The sequence below is a fragment of the Gymnodraco acuticeps genome, unplaced genomic scaffold (assembly GCF_902827175.1).
Source record: "Gymnodraco acuticeps unplaced genomic scaffold, fGymAcu1.1, whole genome shotgun sequence".
Lineage (NCBI taxonomy): Eukaryota > Metazoa > Chordata > Actinopteri > Perciformes > Bathydraconidae > Gymnodraco > Gymnodraco acuticeps.
Window position 1 is genome coordinate 218224 of NW_022990701.1, and position 24901 is coordinate 243124.

At 39.8% G+C, this 24901-nt stretch overlaps 1 protein-coding gene across 6 annotated transcripts in view; it reads right to left on the reverse strand.

Annotated features, from left to right (window-relative positions):
- The window catches only part of fam13a (family with sequence similarity 13 member A), a 78077-nt gene that overhangs the window by 38019 nt on the left and 15157 nt on the right, over window positions 1-24901 (reverse strand). For 5 of the 6 annotated variants that reach the window (XM_034231388.1, XM_034231386.1, XM_034231384.1 and 2 more), the window contains 5 exons: window positions 20132-20279; window positions 17579-17698; window positions 14049-14135; window positions 9700-9923; window positions 1418-1459 (listed from right to left, as the gene is read on the reverse strand). In XM_034231388.1, the coding sequence (XP_034087279.1) occupies window positions 1418-1459; window positions 9700-9923; window positions 14049-14135; window positions 17579-17698; window positions 20132-20279 (621 nt within the window). The remainder of the gene's footprint in view (window positions 1-1417; window positions 1460-9699; window positions 9924-14048; window positions 14136-17578; window positions 17699-20131; window positions 20280-24901) is intronic. The other variant, XM_034231385.1, reaches the window with a different exon arrangement.

Sequence of the window (24901 nt, forward strand, 5' to 3'; positions counted from 1 at the left end):
TATTTGAGACCTTTGACCTTCTGATCAGAATGATTGGTGTTTTATTACATTATAACAAATCTAGGTTTACTGCTGCATTGGATTAACATCTTCTAAATTCTTATCTGTATTAAGTAGAACAATGTTGTTATCTGCTATGGTGCAACAACGAAAATAACTCTTAAGAAGGGATCTTTTTTCAAAATAGGGTATCATTTATATACAGTATAAGTCAGTGTATTTAAAGTTGTACTGATTTTTTTGAGTGCATTTCCCCAGTTCTCCCAATTTTCCTGTGAAGTAGAGAACTACCTATGCTGAGTTTTGGTGTTAAAATCAAAACCAATTTGTACTGCTTGATCACACACACAGCCACCTAGGAGCCTTATCAGCCGTTAAATCATATCAGTAAGCATTCCTGATGAAAAGTGCTAAATCATAATGACTAACTGAGGAACCTGCCGTTCACACCGGCTGGACAGGCTGCTGTGATTTTACGGCTTTAGGTAAACATACGATAAGGGTTAAATGGGAAGAGATGACAGTAAGGTCATAGATGATTAATCAGGTGTACTGTAGGTGTGTTCAGGCTGCAGAGGAACATTATCACATGCATGTGCAGAAACATGATGTTTACTGTTTGTAGTAGTAGTGCATGTCATTTCATGCACTATTATTGGCTTACCTTTGGAAGTTATGACAACAAATTATATCAAATATATTAGTGTTTGATGTAGTCAGATATTATTAATGCTTCGAATTACAATAATTTTTGTTATTGATATATATAGGTTAATTTTGAGTAAGTATAATACCAACAATATTTAAAAACAACTATAAAATCATTCAAATATATATTGTCTTTTTATTGAATTATAATTTGGGAGCATCAACCCAAAAATTGCTAACTATTTTTGAGTTTTTAATACAAACAATTAGAAATTCAGCCTCTCAAATATTGAGATTTACGGCTTTTCTGTTTTATATCACATTAAACTGAATATGTGTGTGATCGGACTGACAAAAGACATTTCAAGAAATAACTTTGGGCTTTGAGAAACCGGGATGGATATTTGTAACTGTTGTTAGACATTCACTATTCTTTTGCCTGAAAAATTAGAAACAATGAATAGATTATCAAAATAGTTGCAGACAAAACGTTTTAAGCTAAAGTTGTTATTCTCCCCACACTCACTCAATGACCCTCTCATCATTATGCGTGGGGGGGGTGTTTCTGAAACATGTGCAAAACATGCTGAGGCTCCTCCTCCACAAAAACAGTGGTGAACAGATGCATGTGCACGCTGCCCCGCTTTCCTCTAACTGCTGGTTCCATTGTGTTATGATGCAGCACACAGCTTGCCCCACTCCTACAGCCCCAGACAACATACTCCCCCCAGTGCTGCAAGCTTTATCATGCAAAGCAAGATGGCCTTACCTCATGTAGAAAGGAGATATTGGCCTCTCTTCTTCTTGGGAGCTGAAATATGAAAACAACCAGAATTTATTAATTAGCTTGCAGGATGTGGCAATGAAGTGCTAAGGCATAACAACATCCAGCAGCCCCCCTCCTCCCCACATTTCACTGGGGCTGAGGAGCATAGGGTTGGCTTTTGTCTGCAGGATAATAGCCATAATGAGCAGCAGATCAGTGCCTTTGTGCAACTTGTCTCTGGTGATTATTATGAACCAAAAGAGAAATGGGTGCTGCTCTAGAATATAGGCTGTCTGCTGCCACTGGAAACATGCCAGCAACACATGATGAAAATTATGCAACGATAAGAGGAACTCAGTAACTGAACTGAATGTTGAGGTTGCCTAACCATTTCATATCCTGGCTCTTACAAGCTGAACATTTCATAATCACTTAGTCTTGTTAGCCTAAGCAGAGCTGAATACTGTATTATCCTCTCTAAAATCAAAGCAGGAAGAAAAACACTGCAACAAACCTGAACTAATTGACCTTGTAACACAAAGTGTGTTAGATCAGGACTGTGTTTATATACGCTTATTTCATTTGGTTTGAACCATTAATGTGCGGTTCAAATTATTGATGTTCTGCTACAATGACATTCTTATATATTTGACAATTTACACTAACTAGCTTTATATTATATGCATTTTAAAACTGCAAATCAAAAGAGTTGTGTATTGTTGTAAAGATTTCACGCAAATGTCAAAGAAGGAAAAGCACAGACCTAAATCTAAAGATAATTATAGATGAATTACAGTTAGATGCTTCAGTTAGTGTTTCATAGTTGTATGCATGCTATAACACTCTCACGGCTGACTTCAATAGAGCCATCATTAATGTTTATAGCGAAACCTACATGTCATTCTCTGACAAGTCAAAAAGGCCAATATTTCTTCTGTAAACTACAAAATAGTGCGACTATTCTTTTACCCCTATGGAACAGGATGTTCACATGTGAGCAAAAACGTGTCGAGACAAAGTTAATTTTAGCAATGTTCTCAAACACGTGTAGAGACAATTGAAAAAAGGTCCTCAATGAACAAATATGCAACAGAAATATTTAGACAATGTTTCAAGTTAAAAAATGTTGATAAACTCGATACAGCAGGTACAACATTTGTTCACAGGTCAACTGCTCAGCAGTATTTATGATATAGTGAATGACAGTGACAAAATATGTAGATCATCGATAGCGATAAAACAATCAGTTGTTTTGTCAACTATATTGAATTATGTTCAATTCATTTGAAGTAAAAAAAAAACTTCAGCTCCACCTCCCAATTGTGCTAATGTTCTAGACAAAACAAGCAATGTGGTGACATCATGATTGGCTTTAGGATATTGTGATGGGCATTTGTCACAGCTTCTTTTAACCAAAAGAAAGGAGAATTCAAAACATCATTGGCAGATTGACTGATAATAAAAATATCCATATTTTTCCTTAAAGGAGGGTAGGGTAGGTAAGAATGGAGAAACCAGCTCGAGTGCGCTAGAATTTGAAAATACGCAGCCGAAAAAAATCTGCCCCTTCCTTCAGACTTCCTTACAGAGTCCCTCCTCCAACACACGAACGCGCACATGACCAATGAGGGCACGAGATAAGTTTGTGCACAGATGGAAGGCTGACAGGCAGGTAGGCCATCCAGTTATTTTAACCGGGCCGGCTCAAATGATTGGTCGTGCTTTTTACAGCGCCACGGCTTCCACAGAATGTTTTTATGTATTTATTGTCAAAGCATTTCATATATTCATTGCTATCGGGACGTTAAGAGCATTCCATGGAATATAACAAGTGTTTCTGAAGTGAATGACCTACCTTACCTTTAAGTGGTTTGTATCCAATCTTCTGACAAAGAGCATAATGACTAACAGTAATATCTTGTGGATATATAGATTTACATTTGTAATGTAATTAAACCATATTCATCGCAGTAGAAGTCACACAATATTGTTGAGCAGCAAGAATATTCTGTTCTGCTGGTTTCGTCTGATGTCTTAGAGAGGGACACAAAATAAACATCATCTAACTGAAGCAATTTCCAAATGTGAGTACACTGTGCCAATAAACAATCAGTCTCATCATAGGTCGTAAACATGCTCAGGGTCTCAAATGTTCTCAAAAACAGAATAAAGACTTGTTATTGAGCAGACCGTTCTGTGACTGTTTGGTTCTCGGTGTGTTTTGGTACGTGACGTGCCATCATGGGGCTCACTGTAAGGGGGGGGGCGTGTGGAGGGAAAAGGAATCCACTTCGGCCATTGGGGCAGCACCTCAAATTCAAAACAAAGGATTTAGGTTTCAAGTGAGACAGGAATCAGAAAGAGGCCAAAGTTGAGCTTCATAAATCTTCTCAAGGGCAAAAGACATGTGCATGTATTCCTGTAGACATGTCTTAGGGGCAGGTATGGTTTACTGTGAGACCTATGCATTCCTAAAGAGCCTTCGAGGTGAAGGTTTTTCCCCACACACATGTTCTTAACTGGTGTTATACAGTCTGGCAATCGTATTAAAATAATAATGTGCCTTTGCTGGCACGGTGAATTGCAAAAGCGGAAATCCTGCTTACCCACTACCTTACTGAGGGGATAACAAAAAGCTCTGTTGGAGAACACAGAGAAAAGGTCTGATCCCTCCGGGGCGAACGGAAAATTACAAATGACAAGTCGGTTATTCTGGACACGCTTAACATTTTAAAAAGTGTGTCGACAAAGTAGTCTGGTGGAAAAATCTTGACAAAATCCTACAACTCGCAAAAACAACAATTGCAGAAGTCTAATCAAAGTTCTCACTGAAACTCATATTTCAACCACATCTATAAAACATTATGTTGGAGCTGCCTTCACAATAGAAGTTGTGATTAGTGGTTTGATTGTTGTTATTTTCTGGGTTTAGTGAAGCTTTTATTTGAGTAGGTGCTTAAACAAAAATGCTCTAGCTCGGACAGGCTTCATCAAAATGTTTCCTGAAATGTTGTTTTCAATAGTAAATCAGCCACTAGTCCCCTTGTGTCTCAGCTCCTATTCAGGACCCCCAAACACATTCTTAGAATACCTCAGATCACAAACTGTGTGGTGGTCAAGACCTAAAGTATGTCTTAGAAAAGCCTGGCTAAGCTATGCTTGGTATAAGTTCATCGTATCAGAGAAAATGGTGTTAAGCAACAAAAGGCCACCATGCTCCAAGTTTTAAACTGAAGCACAGCTAAAGCTGAAGGCGGCTGTTACGATTTACATGAAATATGATCAGATCTGAAATGCCTCTTGTTTTGTGTTAAATCTCTTTATCCTGTCTTTAATCTTTGCTGCATCTTATTGATGTTTAAACCCAAATGGCGCATGGGAGAGGAGATCACAGGCCTGTTTTAGTTTTGTAAATCTGACATAGTAGTGTTCTTACTACCAAAGTCCTGATATTAACTCGCCTTAAGTAGTTTCATGAGGGGCTAAAAATACTCCACAAACGAGCTGAAATGTTCTTTTGTATCTCATTTGACTTAGATCTAATATTCTAGTTCTAGATATTCTGTGACCTTGCAGACTGAGACTCCTCATAAACCGAAATTCCTAAAAGAAAACCTGAAAAAAGGACGGAGGTGTCCTGTATGAGTTTTTGAAAAAAAGGCACCACATTACAAATGGCAGGAAGGCCATTTTAATCCAGTCAGCAGGGTGCAGCTGTAAATATGTGCTGTCAGACTTTATGGTTGATTGATGAGTCTTTCTGACAGGCTGCCAACAATGCCATTATACCCACAGGGATCCCTGCGCTCACACCACACTGCAACGTTCCTCATTCCCACTTATTTCCAATGGGCTTCTAAGAAATCCAATGGTTACATCACAAGTTTAGTGAACCATGGCAACTCCACACAAAAGCCAGTATGCATCCCCTACGTGCGACTACGCAATGCTGAGAACAGAATAAGTTCACATGACGCTGCTATGTTGGCTCATGTGTGTGCGTGGTAAATTAGGCTGGTGTCATATCTCGGATACAGGTGAGAGCAGTGGGATAAAGAATTACTGCATTGATTTAATAGATAGAGGTACAGACAGAGTTTCCGTTAGCCGGTAATTGCCTGACTTTGACCGGTAAAATATGCTGAAGACCGGCAAATCTAAATCTCTCCGGTCAAAATGTCCGGTCAAAATAATTTCCCCTTAGCACAATACCGCATCAGTTACAATACCAGTTAATAATACCGCATCAGTTGCGCCACTTACAGTATGTGACAGACAAGAAGAGTATGTGACAGACAAGAAGAGTATGTGACAGACAAGAAGAGTATGCGACAGACAAGAAGAGTATGTGACAGACAAGAAGAGTCAATTCTAATGTCTAACACTTAAAGTGGAGAAAGAGATGTCCTGGATGGGTTGATTGTGCGTTGATCTGTTGGTAATGCCTCGGGGTTCCGGTGGGCATGTAAACAAATGCATAATGCTGCGCTATACTTTGTGGCCTCACCCGGTTGCATAGCGACGCTTATTGTTTAGGTGTCTTTTAATAAGCAGGTAGTCATATCATTAGCTAGAACTAGCTGGATCTGATCGATATGGACATAAACGCGAGTAAAGTCTAATCTGACGGGAGAGAGAGATCAGCACACCAGGTTAGAATATCACACGTAGCTATTTTAATTACCTCTCAAACTACCGTAACTAGTTATAGATATGTTTATTTTGGGACTGACGGGCTGTCAGGAGAAGGAGAGAGCGTTTATTATTCCCGTGTTATTTTAAATTACTGTACACTTTTGAAAAATGTAGTTAATCTACTATAATATTAGTTTGTTTAATATTGAATCATATCAATTTGTTTTAAAGCTCAATAAATAACAAAGAAGACCTTTGACCGGTACTTTTATCATTTTGTCCGGAAGATTTAAACTTTAACGGACATGTTGACCGGCAAAAAAAAATTATTGCGGAAACTCTGGGTACAAAATATGTAAATTAGATCAGATGTAAAAAACCTACTCTGATACAGTACAGCATCTCAAAACGTGAACACAGGAAGATCTACAAATTAGAATCCCTCTAGAATGAAGATTAGATTCCCAGCTGGTACTAAATGTGCCGACGCTCCGGGACATGAGTAATTCTTAGAAAGAAGGGTGCAAATCACACATGTCATCAGATGTATTTTTAATTCCCTTCTTCTCTACAACCTACAAGGTGTGAACATATGTTCTCAATTTTCTTGATTTCATATTACATATCCAACATTGATGAGCATTTAAAATCTAAAAAGCAGTTTCTACATTTTGTCTTTCTGGATGTGTTCGATTCAGCTGAGGCCAGGTGGCTGAGCGGCTGTGTGCTGCTGACACAGATTTGTCTGACACATACCGATGGAAAGTGAGAGCAAGCTGACAAGTAGACACAGGAGGATCAACAGATATGAAAACACAGATGAATCCTCTAATGGAAAATTATCATATATTCGCTATGGTTCTATAGTATGTGTCAAAATCACATCTATTTGCGATTTAAACATTTTCAATACAAACTCGTAAACGTTATGTATTTCTTACTCTGTTCAAATATAGGATTTACCTTTGAACCTTTAAAAGATCCAATGTCGTGGATTTTTCAAACACTTGTAGTAAGTATTCCTGCATTGCATTTGGTTAATTACTTTAATTATTTTGTAACTGCAGGTGTTTGTAAATACCACAAAAGTAGGGCTGGTCAATTAATCGTATCTTAATCGTAATTACGATTTTGACTTGCAACGATTATGAAAACAACATAATCGAAATAAAACAATTTTTTTATTTTTTATTTATTATTTCTTTTAATTATAATTTGTTTAATTATAATTTTTGTAAATAATTGTTTTTATTGGTTTTTCAGTTGAATTATACTTAAAGTTCATGGTAATCAACTGTTAAAAACATACTGTTCAAATAAATTGATGTTTTCAAAGTAAATCGTTTTTTTTTCTTTTTTCGTGATATCAATAATTGACCCAAATAATCGAGATTATGATTTTTGCCATAATCGAGCAGCCCTACCACAAAGTTCTGAGTGCTGATGCATTTCGGTGGGTCCCCTGTCACGCTGTCTGTACATCGGTCACCCAATGCGACCTGACGAGGGGGATTTCAGGGTGCGGGGGAAATCCATCGGGAGATTTATTGGTTTCCTGACGTGGTGATGAAAGCTGTTGGCACCTTTGAAGTATAATATTGGCTACTTCGTGAAGACAGCATAATCTTTGCCATTAAGATGCTATTGATTTAAAAAAAAACTTGAGGTCAACGATGGAATAATGTTAATTCCTTTAGAGATGAAGAGCAAGAAGAAAATTACTTTAAAAGTATTGGACTTTTTTGATAGCTTGTGAAAATGTGTCAACATACTACTTGAATTGGATGGGATGACAAAAGTAATTATTACTTCCCCTAAACATTTTTTAAATAATATTCTTTTTTTCACAATCCCTATTTTTCTTCCAGTTTTTATAAGTAGGTGAAGTGAGGTTTAAATTCAGTCCACAGGTATGTATGAGAGCTAACCACTGTGTGAGTGATACCGTGATGTGTTAATGGTTCTGGTTCTGACACGGACGGTTTTAAACTCTGATTAATGTGATACTAAAGGTCAGTGGTGTGTAGGGCTGTCCCGAATAAACATTTTCGGGCTCCGGATATTCGGTAGTAATCAGCAGCGAATATTCGGCACGCGCTTCAACCTTTATATATACAGTCTATGGCTTCAACGCGTGTATTTCAGTTTATTCAAGGAATTCATTTTGTTATTCTACAGTACTGTTGTTTTATAGTTATTTGTTAATGTAAATAACCCAATTTATGTTCTTTGAAATTGAAAAGGATATTGTGTTTGTTACTTTCGTCGCAGTTATATATGTCTTAAGTGTAATTTGGCTTGGCTTCCTATTTTGTAGGGACATGCTTTTATTTTGAAGGAGAGTTAGCGCTGTTGACAGGAAGTTGTTGTTGCTATGGAAACAACGTGACGGACAAAAAGAGCGGAGATTATCGGAGAAAAGTAGTATCTACATATAAAGACGGAGAAAGTAAACGATAACATTTATGGTTAAATGTTAGCACCCCCCGAAGAGGCACAAGCTCTTACGTTGATATTGGAGATTTCAATAAATTCAATTTCTAAAGAAAAACGGAAAAAAACGAATATCCGAATAACGAAATTGAAAACCGAATAGTGGGCCAACGACCGAATATTCGGAGTGGTGTGTCCCCCAGGTTGTAGTAGAGGCCAAAACAGAGTCATAATTTCTCATCTGAGTGTTTCAACATCGTACATCCACATCATATTTTCTAGCTTTTTCCAATGGGATAAATTCTACAGTACATATCCTCTCTCACAAGGTGGTGACCTTTAATGTCCCTTATGTCAATATTATAAATAGAGGAAGCAACATCTCATGGATTTGAAGTGTGTGAGAAGAGTTTTTAAATAGTAAAGAAGGGTTTTTCAGACAAACAGTACAGGTGTGGTCAAGGCAAATGTCAGTCCAACCCCCCAGTCAAAGCAGAAGGAGCCCCAACAACAGACACAGCTGTAGCCTTGCTATTCCAGGACTGAGGACACTCGACACCAAGTGGCTCCAGTTTCAGCTTCTTATAATAGGCTTGTTTGCATGCCAGTGGCACATTGCCACGGTGCTTTGGCTTTAGATTCCCGGTCGCTGTGAGGATTCTTCACCCTCACCCTCGACTGATAGCAAATCACCTGTGCAAACAGTGGTCATAACCTATTTAACAGCATAGTTTCCATATTGGAACGAGACGTCACAAAACGAAAATAGAAGTAATTTCATAGTTAGATGTTATGTTTGTAGCAGTGAAGATTTATTTTGCTATATGACCATGTTTTATGACCATGTTTTATTTTACAGCGACCATAAAGGATCAGGCTTGCAGATAAGATCATAAACAAATCTTAAAACGGCAAGAGTCACAGATTAAAGTCAATTATTTTGGCACGTGATTGACTCAAAATTAAAAGTGCACATAAAGCATCTTAAGATATGATATATTTATATCCCTGACTATATTTTACATAATATTTATTTCATTTTGAAGTTAATCTTTTTTGTGAACATTTAACATTTAAAAAAACACAAATAATTTTTTCTCCAAACAAAATGGTTGTAAAAAAAGTCCAGTTAAATTAATATTATCAATTTTCAGAAAGAATAACAAGTTTTAATTAGTAACTTTCTCAGACACTGTGCACACTCTTTACACACTGACCTGCTGACGTCCTCCATGCTGCCTGAGGAGCTGACATCGAGGTGGCCGAGTGGCAAGGCAGAGTCTTGGAGCGCTGTCTCCATCGGCTCAGGACTGGGGCTTCTCAGCCCTGATGTCAGGGGCAAAATGATTGGTATGGAGAGGGTCTTGGCATGGGGCAACCCAGCAGAGTGGCTGGGCCGAGGGATGACTTGAATCATACCGCCACTCTTTCCTTTCCTCACCTATTTGAGAAAGAGAGAAAATAGCCGACAACCGGTGAGTCTTGTTACAGGAAATATGATATAGCAGGAGAGGTAAATTATACACTTCTGTGAACATTTGGGTACAATAAAGCTCATACAACCACACACACACTGAAGCGTGCAGGCTTTGCTCAGGTTACTATAAAACATGCAATCCAGGATATTGTGAGGTTAAGCCGAGTGCAATTAAAAGAGGCGAGAAAGAGAGGAGGAAACAAGGTTAGCTTGTAAAACTGTAAGGTTAGACTGATGCTTATCTTACCGTGTCGACCCTGAGTGGGTATAAAAAACGTGAGCCACCTACTGTAATGTAGGAAAAGAACCTCAATCTAATAACAAAAAAATTATTCTGCATTTTTTCTAATGAGTTTGGTCCAAGGAAGCCTGTTAGAAGTGATAAAGAAGGTGTCACAGAGCTTTCTCTTGGTATATAAGGAGAGGGCTGCTAATGAGAGCCCACTGACTGTGAAAAACAGAGTACAAATGGGTCTGACGCCAGCAGCCTAAGTATTGATAATGGTCAAAAACAACCACTGCTAAAAGAGGCTTGCTCTGGATAAACGTCTGTCGGTTGAATTAAAAGGCCTACTTTTTTACTTCACACCAATTATCAGCAGAACGTTTCCATTTAGGGTTGGACCTAATGGGTTGTTCTGAAATGTAGTCATTGGTGCACTTAGTGAACATATTTTTAGCTAGACGTGGTATGGATTTTGCCCCTCAGGGTTTTGTTATTGATTTAGCTTAATTTTTAATTGACAGAAATTTAAAAAGAATGAAAAACTGCTTATTTTTCCTTATCTCAAAAGGAAAGACAACATTTTAAAAATGAATGAAGACAATTTCTTGAGGGGAGAAGTGATGGAGTCACCATGCTATCATTAAATCCAGGTTTAAAAAAAAGGGTGTTTACATAATGAACTTTAAAGGTATTGCTGAGATGGTGCTGTCATTCGTTGGTCAATGTTAAGGTGTTCAAATTGTGCTTCCTGTCCATACATTCATTTGTTTGGACTGAGTCATTGAAACTTCAAATAGCGGTAGATTCAAATGAAACTGTGAGTAAGTTCAATGTTTACCACTGACCCATATTGCTGTCCCTGGTTGTCAGTATCTGCATAAAACAGCTCAAACAGAACAACAAGTGGGAGCTACGGTAAATAGGCCAGATGGTAAAACGCCTCACAGACCAAATGGGGATATGACCTGGTTTGTAAATGAAATGGATTTACAAATCATTAAAAGATTTGTAACTTACATTTTTAAACACTAGATGATACTTTCACTAATAAATAATCTGCTACAATAAAAAGGTCAGTGAACCTCTGAGCACTTATCTGCGACAGACATTTGTGACAGCTTGTTTTTTAGGTGTCTGTGTCTGAGAGTCTTTGCACTAATCCATACATGTTCTCGCAACCACCACACTAATAATAATGGATTACATTTTTTAATTAGAGCGCTTTTACAGGTGCTCAAAGCGCTTTACAATTACACATTACACATATTAGACGTGTAAATGTCAATACTGTGGACATTACCCACAGGAGCAAATGCGGGTAGAGTGTCTTGCCCAAGGACACAACGGCCTGACGCAGTGGCGGCCGAGGCGGGTTTCGAACTGGAGTTCACCAACGCCCCTTGATCCAAAACCACTAGTCTCTTCAAAATAGTTGGTTGTATGTATAAGCAGTTTTGCTCAACATGAGTATTACAATGTGTTTGTCATCGCAGTAGAAGGCTCCCTTGCCTTGCCATTTATCCAACAACAAGGAATGAGTTATAGTCTGCCAGTAATAACTGTGCACCTTTTGGAGTCCAAAGCTCATCTATGGACATAAACATCACTATGTGTTCAAACTAAACACATGTTCGCATCATAAACCTAACAACAGGCATGCTTAGGGCTTTCATATTAAAGTGTGTGGGTGTGTTTGTTGGCCTGAGGCTCATAAATACTGTGTTAACTTATAGACTTATTTCACCGTTGCCTTGCGGTGCGACCAAAACACAATGTTGAGACCACTTGAGTGTAGTGATCACTCAAGTGGTCTCCCAAGTGTAGTTATCTTTAAAATAAGAAAGCATCAAGGCCAAATCTGGGCCAAGCCGGCCTTGAGAATAAAGGTTTTATTTTTCTACAAGTGGTGCGACGGGAAATGCAGCTGTAAAGGTTAATATTTATGGTAATATCACCTGATAATAATCATTAAGGAGGTCAAGCGTTTTTCAGTAAATGCTATTGTTATTCTCACATGTGAGGAGTCTGTTGGTTTCATTTTTAGTTGAATCAGCAGTTTGATCTTTGAGTTAATGTGTATTGTGTTTAAATTGCTCCTCAACAACCTGCTCTTGATTGTTTTATTAGTTTACTGCTTTGCCGCCACTGAAACCTTCTGTTGCTAGGATCAACCAATGGCACAGTACCAAGGGAGCTTATGCTGATTCAGCGGAAAATAAACTTTAGTCACATCGAAGAAATTATTTCTTAATAATATTCTTTAGAAAACTGTGGACTTCTGTGGAAACCTTTCATAATTCATTCAAGTGTTGTTGATTAGAAGAAAAATGGGCTAGAATTGCGCTCTTCTTATTCCTGTTTTTTCTTCAGTGCAATGCAGGATGCTCTGTAGCACTTGGTTACATTACATGTCACTTGTTAGACGCTTTTATCCAAAGCGACTTACATACTCAATACTGTGGGCAATCCCCACAGGAGCCATTTGGGGTGAAGTGTCTCAGGGACACAACGACATGCTGACTGCAGTGGGGTTTGAACCTGTGACCCCCTGATCCCAACACCAAGGCTCGATCCACTGCGCCACACGCCTCCTGGTTAGTGTCCTTGATGCTCGCAGGTACCCAGTCACAATGTTTATGTTTATTTAGGATCCCCAGTAGCTTTTGCTCTTGACAAAAGCTACTCTTCCTGGGGTCCGACACTTAAACCAATACAACAATAGTCAACACAACAACATTCAAGACATAAGACATAAGTCCTGACTAGGGATGCTCCGATCGAGCGGCGAAACTGAGGCTCCGTGGTAAAATGAAGAGCCGTTTGGGAGCCGGCTCTTCTTAGTGAGCCGAGCCAAACGATCCGGCTCACTAAAAAGAGCTGGAATCTCCATCACTAATACGTAAAGAGATACTGTAGTATCTATAACTTAAGGGACGGCTCGTTTCAAAATTCAAGTCACCGTTTTATCCAAAAGAAAGCTCATGGGCAATTTGCCGTCATCATTGTTAGTTTGTATCTGACTGCTTTGCTGTGCAGCTCCAAGCATAGTGGTCGTAGAGGAGCTGGAGAAAAGTAAGGCATCTCAAAACATTCTCATCAAATACCAGCTCTGCTAAAAGTAGAAGACTTTTCACTGACTACCAGGGAAAACAGACATCCTTTATCAGCATTTACAGTCCTGAGCTTATCTCACAGTCAGTCAGCGTTTCTTTTATCTCCGACACTGGTCTTGATATGAGGACCACAATTATGGCATCAGATCTTTGTTTATATAAATGTGGAACAACCACAGCAAGCTTATCTTTGTTGTCAAACTGAAGCTCACCTCACATCCATTACTCATTGTATCACCTGTTTTAACGTGAATGTATACACAAGCTTATTTTGCAAGTGAAATGTGATATAAACAATTTTAAAAACATTTATTTTTGCTGAATATAGCTTTAATCCTTGTTTTAATAAATGAAATCAAAGCTAAATTAATACTTGTACACAAACAGGAAATGTCTTAATAGTGATCAAATCGTATATATGCAACTTTTGTGGCAGAGTGTATCTGTAATAATACCACAACACATGTTCCCACTGCATATTAGTGTGTTGTTTTGCCCTGCAGCAGATAGCCTTTATCAAATTAAATCAAATCATGTGACTGAGCAGCGAGGCCACATGCATCAGAGTCGTCAGTCTGAGAGGTGACCTCAGGCTAATCAGCACCAAGGCAATGCAGCAGATAAGAAGGCTGGAAGTATTTATTGGAAAGGCGGATAAATGGACTGTAGTAAACCGTTAGACACAACGCCTCAAACAATTACAATAAAAAAAAGTGCGTCACGATGATGACAGAGTTTCATTTCCTCTACCTTGTTTTTCCTCTGCCGCGCCTTTGGAGGAATAGTGGAGGATTTGTTAAGGAGCTCTGCCTCTTGTGGTGGGTTTTTCTGTCCAGCCTGGAAGCATGTATGAAGAGAAAATGCAAAATACAGACATTTAGAGAACATAAGGACATTATTAAAACGGTGCATTTCAATTGACACAAATGCATTTACTAAGACAGTCTGTTTAACAATCTTTGGACAATTGAATCCATGAACGTATGGTAAACTGCGAGATGAAAGTCAGTCATTTGGTGGAGGGTGTGATAAAGAAACGTGAATAAATATGTGACCTGCTCCATTGACCCGAAGACACATTTTGAGTTGTATCCACTGTTGGAAAGAGGAGATTCCTAGCGTTCTAACGATATCAGGATTGTTGTTGTGCTCCAAATATTAAGCAAAATATGTCACATTATATAATGACTGTCACCGAGTCATCATTTTGAGAAAAAGGCCTTCAAAGTTTCCTCTTCTCTGGAATCCATCGATCTGATTGATTAGCGGAGCAAATTATCAAAATACTACGGAGGGAAGATGTTTTTGTTTGGATTACTGGTCTGGGGGAAGCTCTCGAGTGTGTGTGTGTGTGTGTGTGTGTGTGTGTGTGTGTGTGTGTGTGTGTGTGTGTGCGTGTTTGTGTGTGTGTGCGTGTGTGTGTGTGTGTGTGTGTGTGTGTGTGTGGGTGTGTATACGTGTGTGTACGTTTGTGTCATTTTGCGTTTGTGTGTATTGTGTTTGTTTCCCGGGGAAAACACTCGGGGGAAACACCGGCTGTTGTTATGCCTGCTGTGACCTCAAGTTACCCCGTTCTCCGCTTGTAATTATGCCGAAGCTTCAAAGTTGTATTTATCATCTGAATTTGCCGAAACAAGTTTAATATTCTGAAAGCTAAGACTTTGTTTAATAGAAATCAGATGAAAGCAAACTGTAACAGACCCTGCCGTGTTATCTATGATTACTATACACGCCTTACATTCATAATTTCAGCGGAGGGAGGGGGAGCGGCGCTGCGGAACAGCAGGGTGGCGAGTGAGAGCTGCCATCTTCCCTTTACAAGCTTCAAACATGTATTTATTGTGTGATTTTGGAAATAAAAGTTTCATATTCTGAAAGCCAAGACTTTGTTTATTTAAAATCAAACAAAACACCCGAACCCCTTTTTTTACGCAAATCCACGTTTATTTTGAAATGAGCCGTTGCCACTTCCGATTGATTTCGATAGAGCGGGTCACATCTATCCTAAAACAATTAATTTAATACATTTTCTTTCTATAATAAAAAAAATGCAAATACTAAACTCAAAAAAGAAATACTCTATTGAATGGAGACTTTTGATCAATTAAAAGATAATACCCTGAGTAATGATCATTTGTCAGTAATGTCAGTTGTATATAATAAAATGGTTGCATCTGTGAACTCTAAGTGACCTGATTACCCCTGCATGCAGTATGCACAAGTCAGCTGACACTGATAAAGCCCACAGAAACCTACACAGTCGCACACAGAAACGGCTTTCGTGATGGAAAACAGCTTTTCCAAAACATGCCCATGTTGGTTAATCAAGTCACACAGATCACATGGCTGGAGTTAAAGTGACTGGGTGTCTGAAGGGGTCATGGGAGATTAATCTGGGAACCTCACACCAAAACAACAACACTTGAATTCACAGCAGACACATGCAGACTAGTGTTAATTTCGTTGACTAAAACTATGACGAAATATGTTCGTCAACGACCTTTTTTTCCATGACGAAAACGAGACGATGACGAGACGGCACCGACGGCAGTAAACAATAACTGTAACGAAATCATCATGCAATATCGTTGACGAAAAGTGACGAGACGAAAATGTAGTTTACTAAATAAAAACTATGCCAAAATCTCTCTTTACTTTCGTTGACGAAAAATGAGGAGACGAAATATTATCAAAGATAACGTTACATTTCTGATAGTCAGTTTTTCTCCCAGCAGTTCCATTTCCGGCGCTGCGGCAGGGCAGCAGCTGTGTGTGTGTGCTGCGCGCGGCGGTAGATTTGAATTACACCGGGCAGCGGCACAATATGAACTGTCAGGAAGACTCGGGTCTAACTCATGGTCTAACTAACCTTATTCAACAGAAAATAAAATGGCAACAACAGGGCTTGGGAGCAGTGGTCGCACTCGCGTTAACCGAATACCCCGTCAGCGCGAGTGAGTGATAAATTGTGCACTCGACGGGTAATAAATGGATTATGACGGAAATGTTACGATCCTGTCCGTCAAAATGACAGACACCGAAAAAGTCTAAAGCCACCACTGCTTGGGAGAAAGAAACGACGTGATATTTGGGCCCTTTTTCGCTACAATGAGGCGGAGAGAAAAAGTGAATGCATTGTTTCATCAGAAGGGAAGCAATGTGGCCATAACACAAAAACACCACAAACCTGAGCAGATACTCTCTGCAAAGCTTCTCAATCATTCAACCTGTTTTTTTCATCAAATAAGGACAAGATTAGGGATGGGTATCGTTTGAAATTTATCGATTCCGATTTCGATTCCGGTTCTTATCGATTCCCCGTTTCGATTCCAAAATTGTAAAATAAAGAGGTCAAACGTTTAGATAACAAAAATATATGTATTCTTAAAAGCTTTAACTGAAATTGTTACTAAAAAATATACATGCAATACAAATGTATTGCACAATAGCTGTGCTTTATTTGAACTGAGCTATGCCTGTGGCAAGCTATTAACAGGCATTACACTTTGCCTTTTATTTTTTAGTGTAGTGGAGCCTCACTTCAGAGTGTTTACCGCGACCTATCTTTGGTGTTATGAAGTGACTGAGCTCGTGAAATGTCTACGGGAGGGCGGGGGAGCATCGCTGCGGGGCAACTGTGGACCTCTGTCGCCTGTCAGCGCAATTTATATGATGCCGTTTAAAAAAATGAAGGGCGGTGCCGGCCGTCAGCGTACCGAGCCGGCCGTCAACGGCCCGCTGACGACCGGCCGTTCTGTGATTCTCCAGGTCCGCCCTGTATTCCACCGGGTCACCGCAGCACCGCGGTGCAGACGGACCCGCTGGAATACAGGGTCTACCGCGTTTAGGAACCGTTAAGCAGAACCGAAATTGTGTATTTTGTATGGGTACCCGGTACCCGGCATTTTCTTATCGGTTCTCATCTGGAACCGAGTTTCGGTTCCCAACCCTAGACAAGATATAATCTTATTTATTGATATATACTAAAATGACAAATTATTGGTTTTGGCTAGACTAGTTTGACTGAAATGTTCTATATAATCTGATGACTAAAAAAGACAGTTTTCTTTGACTAAAATATGACTAAAATGCTCAGACTTTTAGTCGACTAAAACTTGACTAAATAAAAACAGGATGAAGGTGACTAAATATGACTAAAACTAAAAAAGGAAATTTAACACAGGACTAAGACTAAAACTAAATTAAAAAATAGCTGACGAAATTAACACTAATGCAGACAAAGGTTTTCATAACAGGTAAGAGAAGGAATGCTGACACACCTGCGTTCTACTGTTGAGCGGACCACACACCTTCTTTCTAGGAACTGGTGTTGGTGTGTTTGCTTTGAGGTGGCTGGGGGACTTCTGCGGCTGGGTGCTTGCATCCGTCTCTTGCACCTCCTTTAACCAGAGAGGGGACAACAACAGAAAGAAGACGGTCAGGGTTGTAATGTGTTTCTTACTGTAGTGACATTTTATTTTAAAAAGGAGCAACAGATAGTGCTTAACAAGCTTTGTTTTCCAGGTGGAACATATACAGTAGCTATGAAATATCACAGGAGTCATCTTTTTATATTTGTGTTCTACTTTTGTTTTTCTGATAAACCTTAAAGGTGGGGTAGGTAAGAATGGAGAAACCAGCTCGAGTGCGCTAGAATTTGAAAGTACACAATCCTTCAGACTTCCTTACGGAGCCCCTCCTCCAACACACACGAACGCGCACATGTTTGTGCACGAGATGGAAGGCTGACAGGCAGGTAGGCCATCCAGTGATTTTAGCCGGGCCGGCTCAGATGATTGGTCGTGCTTTTTACAGCGCCACGGCTTCCACTGATGAAATGTTTTTATGTATTTATTGTCAAAGCATGTAACACCAATGCTCATGAGTGTGTTTCGTTCAAAGGCATCAACAGGAAGGCTAGCAGGCGAGGGGCCTAAGTAGGCTGTGCATGCCTGTGTGTATGAGTGTTTATGTGTGTGTGTTTGAGTGTAAGACAATCTCATTCTGACTGAAGGGTTTCCCGCAGGTCAGCGGGGTCTCCTGTAGCTATGCCCTTACAGTTATTCACAACACAGCACAGGCATTTGTGACTGGAAATGATAACTCACAAAATAACACTATAAAGATGTTTTTAAACCACTACTAGGATCAGGGCTTTTGGATTTGTTGAGCTCATGTTGCATTTGAACACATAATTCATCAAATATTTTTAAGAAGTTTTATTTTGCATGGCAACAAGTGTCACATGGGAACCCGACACTATGTTTGGTTATGTTAAAAATGGTGGGAGAGGTACCCTGACATAAGAGATCAGAGGTCAGACATGGGCATCCGATGGTCCATGACACATTTCCCCGCCTATAACACAGTCATCAAGATCAAGATATTTGGTATAGACTGTGGTGAAAGACATTTTTGGGGGTCTGCTTGTGATATAATTATATTAAGATACTTATACTGTTGCTGTTTTTACTTATTTTGAACAACATAAATCCAAAGCTATGTAATACCCATCTTCTCCCGCTTATCCGTGGTCGGGTCGCGGGGGTAGCAGTTCCAGCAGAGAGCCCCAAACTTGTAATACTACAAACTATGTAATACGTCACACTTTATTAATATATTTACTAAGCCTCGTCACAGAAAAAGCACAAAGCTTTGATTCTGTGTCTTTTCTTCGTTTCCGTTCTGCCTTGTCTTTGTTTACCTCGTTAACATGGGGTCCCTTTGGGATAAATATATAGGGGGCGTGTGGTGCAGTGGGTTGTGAGTTGGTATTCGGATCAGGTTCAAACCCCACTGCAGTCAGCATGTCGTTGTGTCCCTGGGCAAGACACTTCACCCCAAATTGCTCCTGTGGGGATTGCCCACAGTATTGAGTATGTTAGTCGCTTTGGATAAAAGCGTCTAACAAGTGACATGTAATAATAATAAATGCTCACGAGTTTAATGTTTTTTACAGGGTTGTAAATACCATCAAAGTCACTGGATATTTCTCAAGGGATTGAGGGAGCTCAAGAACATTCATTCCACATTGGTGGAAATATAATTAATTAAGTACTTTTCCCTAGTTTGATCCATTATGACCACTTAAAAATAAGTGGATAAAATCTTAATTATTTCCCCACTAGAATTGTATTTGAAAGTAAACTATGTATTGCTAAATTGGGGATTTAAAGGCACTTTTTGATGCTAAATAAAGCATCTAAAAATGGTTTGTTTCCATTTGATTATCCAAACATGATTGGAGATAAACAGTTTTCACAGCACAGTTGTGTGTTTTAGAAAAGTTCCCTTATTTGTTACAATTTGGGGAGGAAAACAAATGTAAAGAAATAAAACAATTACAACCATAAGCTGAGGTCACTAGACTTAAATGGCTTTAAAATGCCTGATTTGCCACACAATGCTTGGTTTGTTCCCTTCAGGCACATTTCCCTCTGGCAGCTACAGAGGAAGCAGCAAGACACTGCCAGGAAAGCAGCAGACCGGATAAACTGAATAATCAATAAAGACATCAGCTTGCCAAGCAGCAAATATAAATCAACAACCAGAGACTCAAAACAGCCACCTGTGGGGGAGGCTGAGATATAAGATCAATAGTTAAATCAATTTTAACTTGACATTATGTAAGCCTGTACTTATAAACGATCATTCATCCAAGTGGATGGGCAGATGGTGAGGTCACAGGCCAACTCATGCTGTTTAGAGAGCATGAGCACAACCTGTGGCTGACAGTGAGCCGACCTACCGGCTGCACTGCATTGTGCTGACCACCGACACGGATCTATTTCATAAAAACATGAGCACCTGTTGTTCTTATGGGTTTACAGCACCTTGACAGTAATAAGGGTTGGCAGTTCTTCAGTGCAGCCTTCTCCGTCTCTGGCCGTCTCAAATAAATCGCTGTAGTTCTGGATGAGCTTGACCATGATCTTGTTACAGATATTTTGGTCCTTCATCGCTTCGAAACCAGGAGCAACCCTGCGAAAGAAGGAGAAGAGACAAAACAAATCTTTAACAGGGGCAGTGAAAAACGGAGCCCCGGGCCCCCCCTGAAATTCAAGGTGTTTTTTGTTTGTTTTGTTTTTTAATAATACATATTATTTATAGCATCAGATTGTAACTATTCTATCTACTGTCACTTTTCACATTGAACATGTGCTCTTTTATTAAATAAACTAAACACTTACATTTTAAGTTTAGTGTTTTTGACCCTAAGAAACACTGATGCATTAATCAATAACAATAATCCACAGCTCCTCTCTCTGCTCCAGAGGATTTAAAAAATAAAATATCCCAACAACACCTCCCCCCCCCCCCCCCCCCAATCAGACAGAACCCCCCCCCCCTCCCGTTCAGACAGCACCCCCCCAAAGCAGTACACCTAGGGGAAACACTGACTTTGATGCTAACTAATTTAAAGTGATTTTGATGCTTAAATGAAATCGGTCATCAGTGAGTTGTGATTGACAAAGCAGAAATCAGCCTCCCGCATGAGTGTGGTGTCTGATGCTACTGAACAGCTGTGTGAGATGTAAACCAGCTGGGCTGTAGGCCTAACTGTAGGTCAATTATATAACATCGACTCACGCACAAGTCAAGCCTCTGATGAAGAGTACATCTTGTACAGTACGATGAGGATTCATTACAGTTACCTCTTCTCTATTTCTACTAGTAAGGCCCTAATCTCTTTACCATGCACAGCTTTTTGGCCTGAACCCAGCAGTTTAATACTGGGAGAACCCCACTAGTCACCGTCCTGGAAATTAGAAGCTGTATGATGAAATGTACATGAAACTCAGTGCCTGGTAAGCCCTTCATAATTAGACCAGTGAGAACAGAGGTACTTCGTTCAGCAGCTGCATGGAGGCATATCAAACCACTGATGCATATTTTATTCAAGAACATCATAGTAACAGTTGAAAGCACATTAACATCAACTGTTTATTATATGTTTTTGTTTTTTTGGTGGTCTAATCTAATGGCTAGAGGTGGGCTGATGATCGGAAGGTTGCGAGTTCAAATCTCGCCTGGAACACCACTACTAGTGTGCCCTTGAGTAAGGCACTTGGCCCTCAGTTACTCCAGAGAGAATGTCCCTGTAGTTGGTCATTGTAAGTCGCTTTGGAATAAGGCGTCTGCTAAATACCTAAATTGTAAATGATATTTTTGGGAGAATAAACCCCAAAGATCCTGAACTCCGATGTGTCTCACTCATTAACAACGCAACACAGAGCAACAAGAACGTTGTCTACAGTAGACATGAACTTGCATGTATTTTCTTATTTGAGGGGGGGGTGGATGTGTGGGCCACCCGAATAGGTTAAGGGGCCTTTGGCTTTTCTTGCCGGGGGGGGCGGGGGGTGCCCCCACAAATAGAATCAAATTCTGTGGGAAACACTGTATCCATCCATCTTCTCCCGCTTATCCGTGGTCGGGTCGCGGGGGTAGCAGTTCCAGCAGAGAGCCCCAAACTTTCTTTTCCCTGGCGACATCAACCAGCTCTGACTGGGGGATCCCAAGGCGCTCCCAGGCCAGCGAAGAGATATAATCCCTCCACCTGGTCCTAGGTCTACCCCTTGGTCTCTTCCCAGCTGGACGTGCCTGGAACACCTCCCTAGGGAGGCGCCCAGGTGGCATCCTAACTAGGTGCCCGAACCACCTCAACTGGCTCCTTTCGACGCTGCCGGAAACACTGTATGTCATATATAATTTACATCATTAACTAGAGTAAATCAGTGTTATTGACCATGTGACCTTTGCCTAATATAAGGTCAGACTTCAGAACCTGGATAGTTATAGACTGCTGTCTACACAATGTAAAGAAACATGTAGATGGGACATTTATGAGCATGTCATCTTGTGTTAGTATCCGAGCACACTTTATTACTCTCATGACTGATGATTGATGTGCTGATGATTTTATCTACACTAAATAAGTTACAGCACCACCTGCTGGCCAAATGACAGAGTCAGAAAGAAATTACAGCTTTTATTTTGTTTTGATTAACCTTTTTTTGATTAAGCCCCTCCAAAGTCTGAATCCAGCGTGTGAGAGGGTCTTATCACTCACACCTACGCTGTCATTGGAGGCAGTCGCAATTTCTACAGGCTCGCACTTACCTGTTAGCATCTGGCATCTGTTAGCATCTGTTAGCATCTAGCAGCATCTAGCTCTCCTGCTTACAAACTTTTAGCCATCCCTGCTTATACAAATAGTAGTTTTAGTTAAGGTAATGATCTTTTCGAAAGCTAAAGCTAAAAATACACCAGAGCCTGTTTTAGATATTGTAACTACGCAAGAAATACAACTTGAAGTGGTTACCTGTTACAAATACTTGGGTATCTGGCTTGATGACTGTCTCTCTTTTAAACTTCATGTCAATAACCTGCTTAAAAAGCTGAGGGTTAGGCTAGGTTTCTTTTACAGGAATAAGTCCTGTTTCTCGCTTGAGGCCAGGAAAAGGCTAGTCACTGTGACCTTTTTACCTGTGCTGGATTATGGTGATTTGTTATATATGAATGCACCTGCCAATTACCTGAGCAAGTTAGATGCTGCGTATCACAGCGCACTGAGATTTTTGACAAATTGTAAAGCACTTACGCATCACTGTACCCTGTATACCAAGGCGGTTATGCCATCACTAACTGTACGGAGGCTCAGACACTGGTACTTTTTCATTTACAAAGCCATGTTGGATAAACTACCATCTTATATCTGCTCCCTGATCTCTCTGCGAATTGAAAGTACTTATTGCCTGAGATCGCATGCTGTGGTTTTATTAAATGTGCCAAGTGCTCGGACTGTCTTAGGGAAGAAAGCTTTTAGATGTGCAGCTCCACTAACATGGAACAGTCTGCAAAAAGAATGGAAAATGACCAAGCTAGTACCACTACATGTTTTTAAAGCTCGGTTGGATGCTACAAAATCAGATGCTGTTGGTACCTGTACTTGTGGTTAGATATGTAAATTGTAATCCCTGTACATTTTGCTGTATGATGTCCTTTTGTTGTTCTGTTGTTTATGTCTTCTTGTGGAACCTACTGCTGCAGGTCTCCCTTGAAAAAGAGATCATTGATCTCAATGGGATTTTACCTGGATAAATAAAGGTTTTGAATTGAGTGTAACCACATTAGTTTCCAAATCGATCAGTAAGCAATTTGAATTTTTAGCCATAAATATAGAAGTGGCAAAGGGTCAACAGGTCATGGTAGTGAGTTGTTACAGACCCCCCTCAGCTGTCAAAGACTCCTTGTCTTCACTAGCAAATCTTTTATCACAACTAGACTACAAGGAAATAGTGCTACTTGGAGATTTTAACTGGGACTGGTTAACTGCAGTGTCAGAGGATTTTAAAAACCTTTGTATCTCTTTGAATGTTACTCAGATTGTGGACAGTCCTACTCGCCCTAACATTAAGTCCCCAAATAAATCCTCCCTAATTGATCTCATTTTAACTAATGTTCCCTATAAATACTCAGCTGTGGGAGTATTTGCAAATGATCTGAGCGATCACTGTGTTGTAGCCACAATTAGGGACACTAAGGTCCAAAAGGTTAAACCTCGCATTATCATTAAGAGAGACAAAAAACATTTTGTTGAGCAGGGTTTTGTGCATGATCTGTTTGATTTTGATTGGGGAAAAATCGATCTGTGTGCTGATGTGGAAACCACATGGTCTTATTTTTATCTTGGTTTTATGGAGATCATTGATAGACATGCACCCCTGCGTAAATTTAGAGTAAAGGGACGAGACAATCCTTGGTTTCCTGCTGAGCTGTCTAGTCTCCTTCATGAGAGAAACACGGCCTGGGCAAAGGCTAGGCAATCAGGCTCAGAGGTAGAGTGGCTGCGTTTTAGGCAGCTAAGGAATAGCTTCACTTCAAATGTCAAAAGTGCAAAGTCGAAGTACTATTTGTCAGTTACCACAGAAAACCTAAATAATCCTAGGAAATTTTGGAAAGCAATAAAAATCGATATCCACCGGTGAGATCCGTAATGAGCTACCTCCGTGCCTTACCACAGCATCTGGCACTATATCGGACAGGGCCACTATGTTAAATTGCTTTAATGAGCATTTTGTGTCCTGCGGTTCTATGTTTGATTCTGTGACTAACTCTGCTTCTGTGAACACCCCAATCCGTGACTCTGAACAATGTGGTCTGGAAAACCCTTTCAGTTTTACTCCTTTTACTGTCAATGTTGTTCATGAAGCCTTATCTAAGCTAGATCCTAAGAAACCGGATGGCCCGGACAACGTAGAACCTTTCTTTTTAAAGATAGCTGCAGATTGTATTGCTCTTCCTACTCTTTTTAACCTCTCCCTCAGCACAAATACAATTCCAAAAGTATGGAAGTCAGCTTATGTCTTGCCTTTACTGAAAGGAGGGGAGGCAACTATTTTAAATAACTATAGGCCAATCTCTAAATTGTCAGTTCTGGCGAAGGTGCTCGAACGCCTTGTGAGTGAACAAGTAAAGGAGTTTTTATGTAAAAATGATATCCTGTCTAAACATCAGTCAGGCTTCAGAAAGAAACACAGCACCATCACTGCCACAATGAAAGTGGTGAATGACATTACGAGTATTTTGGACAATAAGCA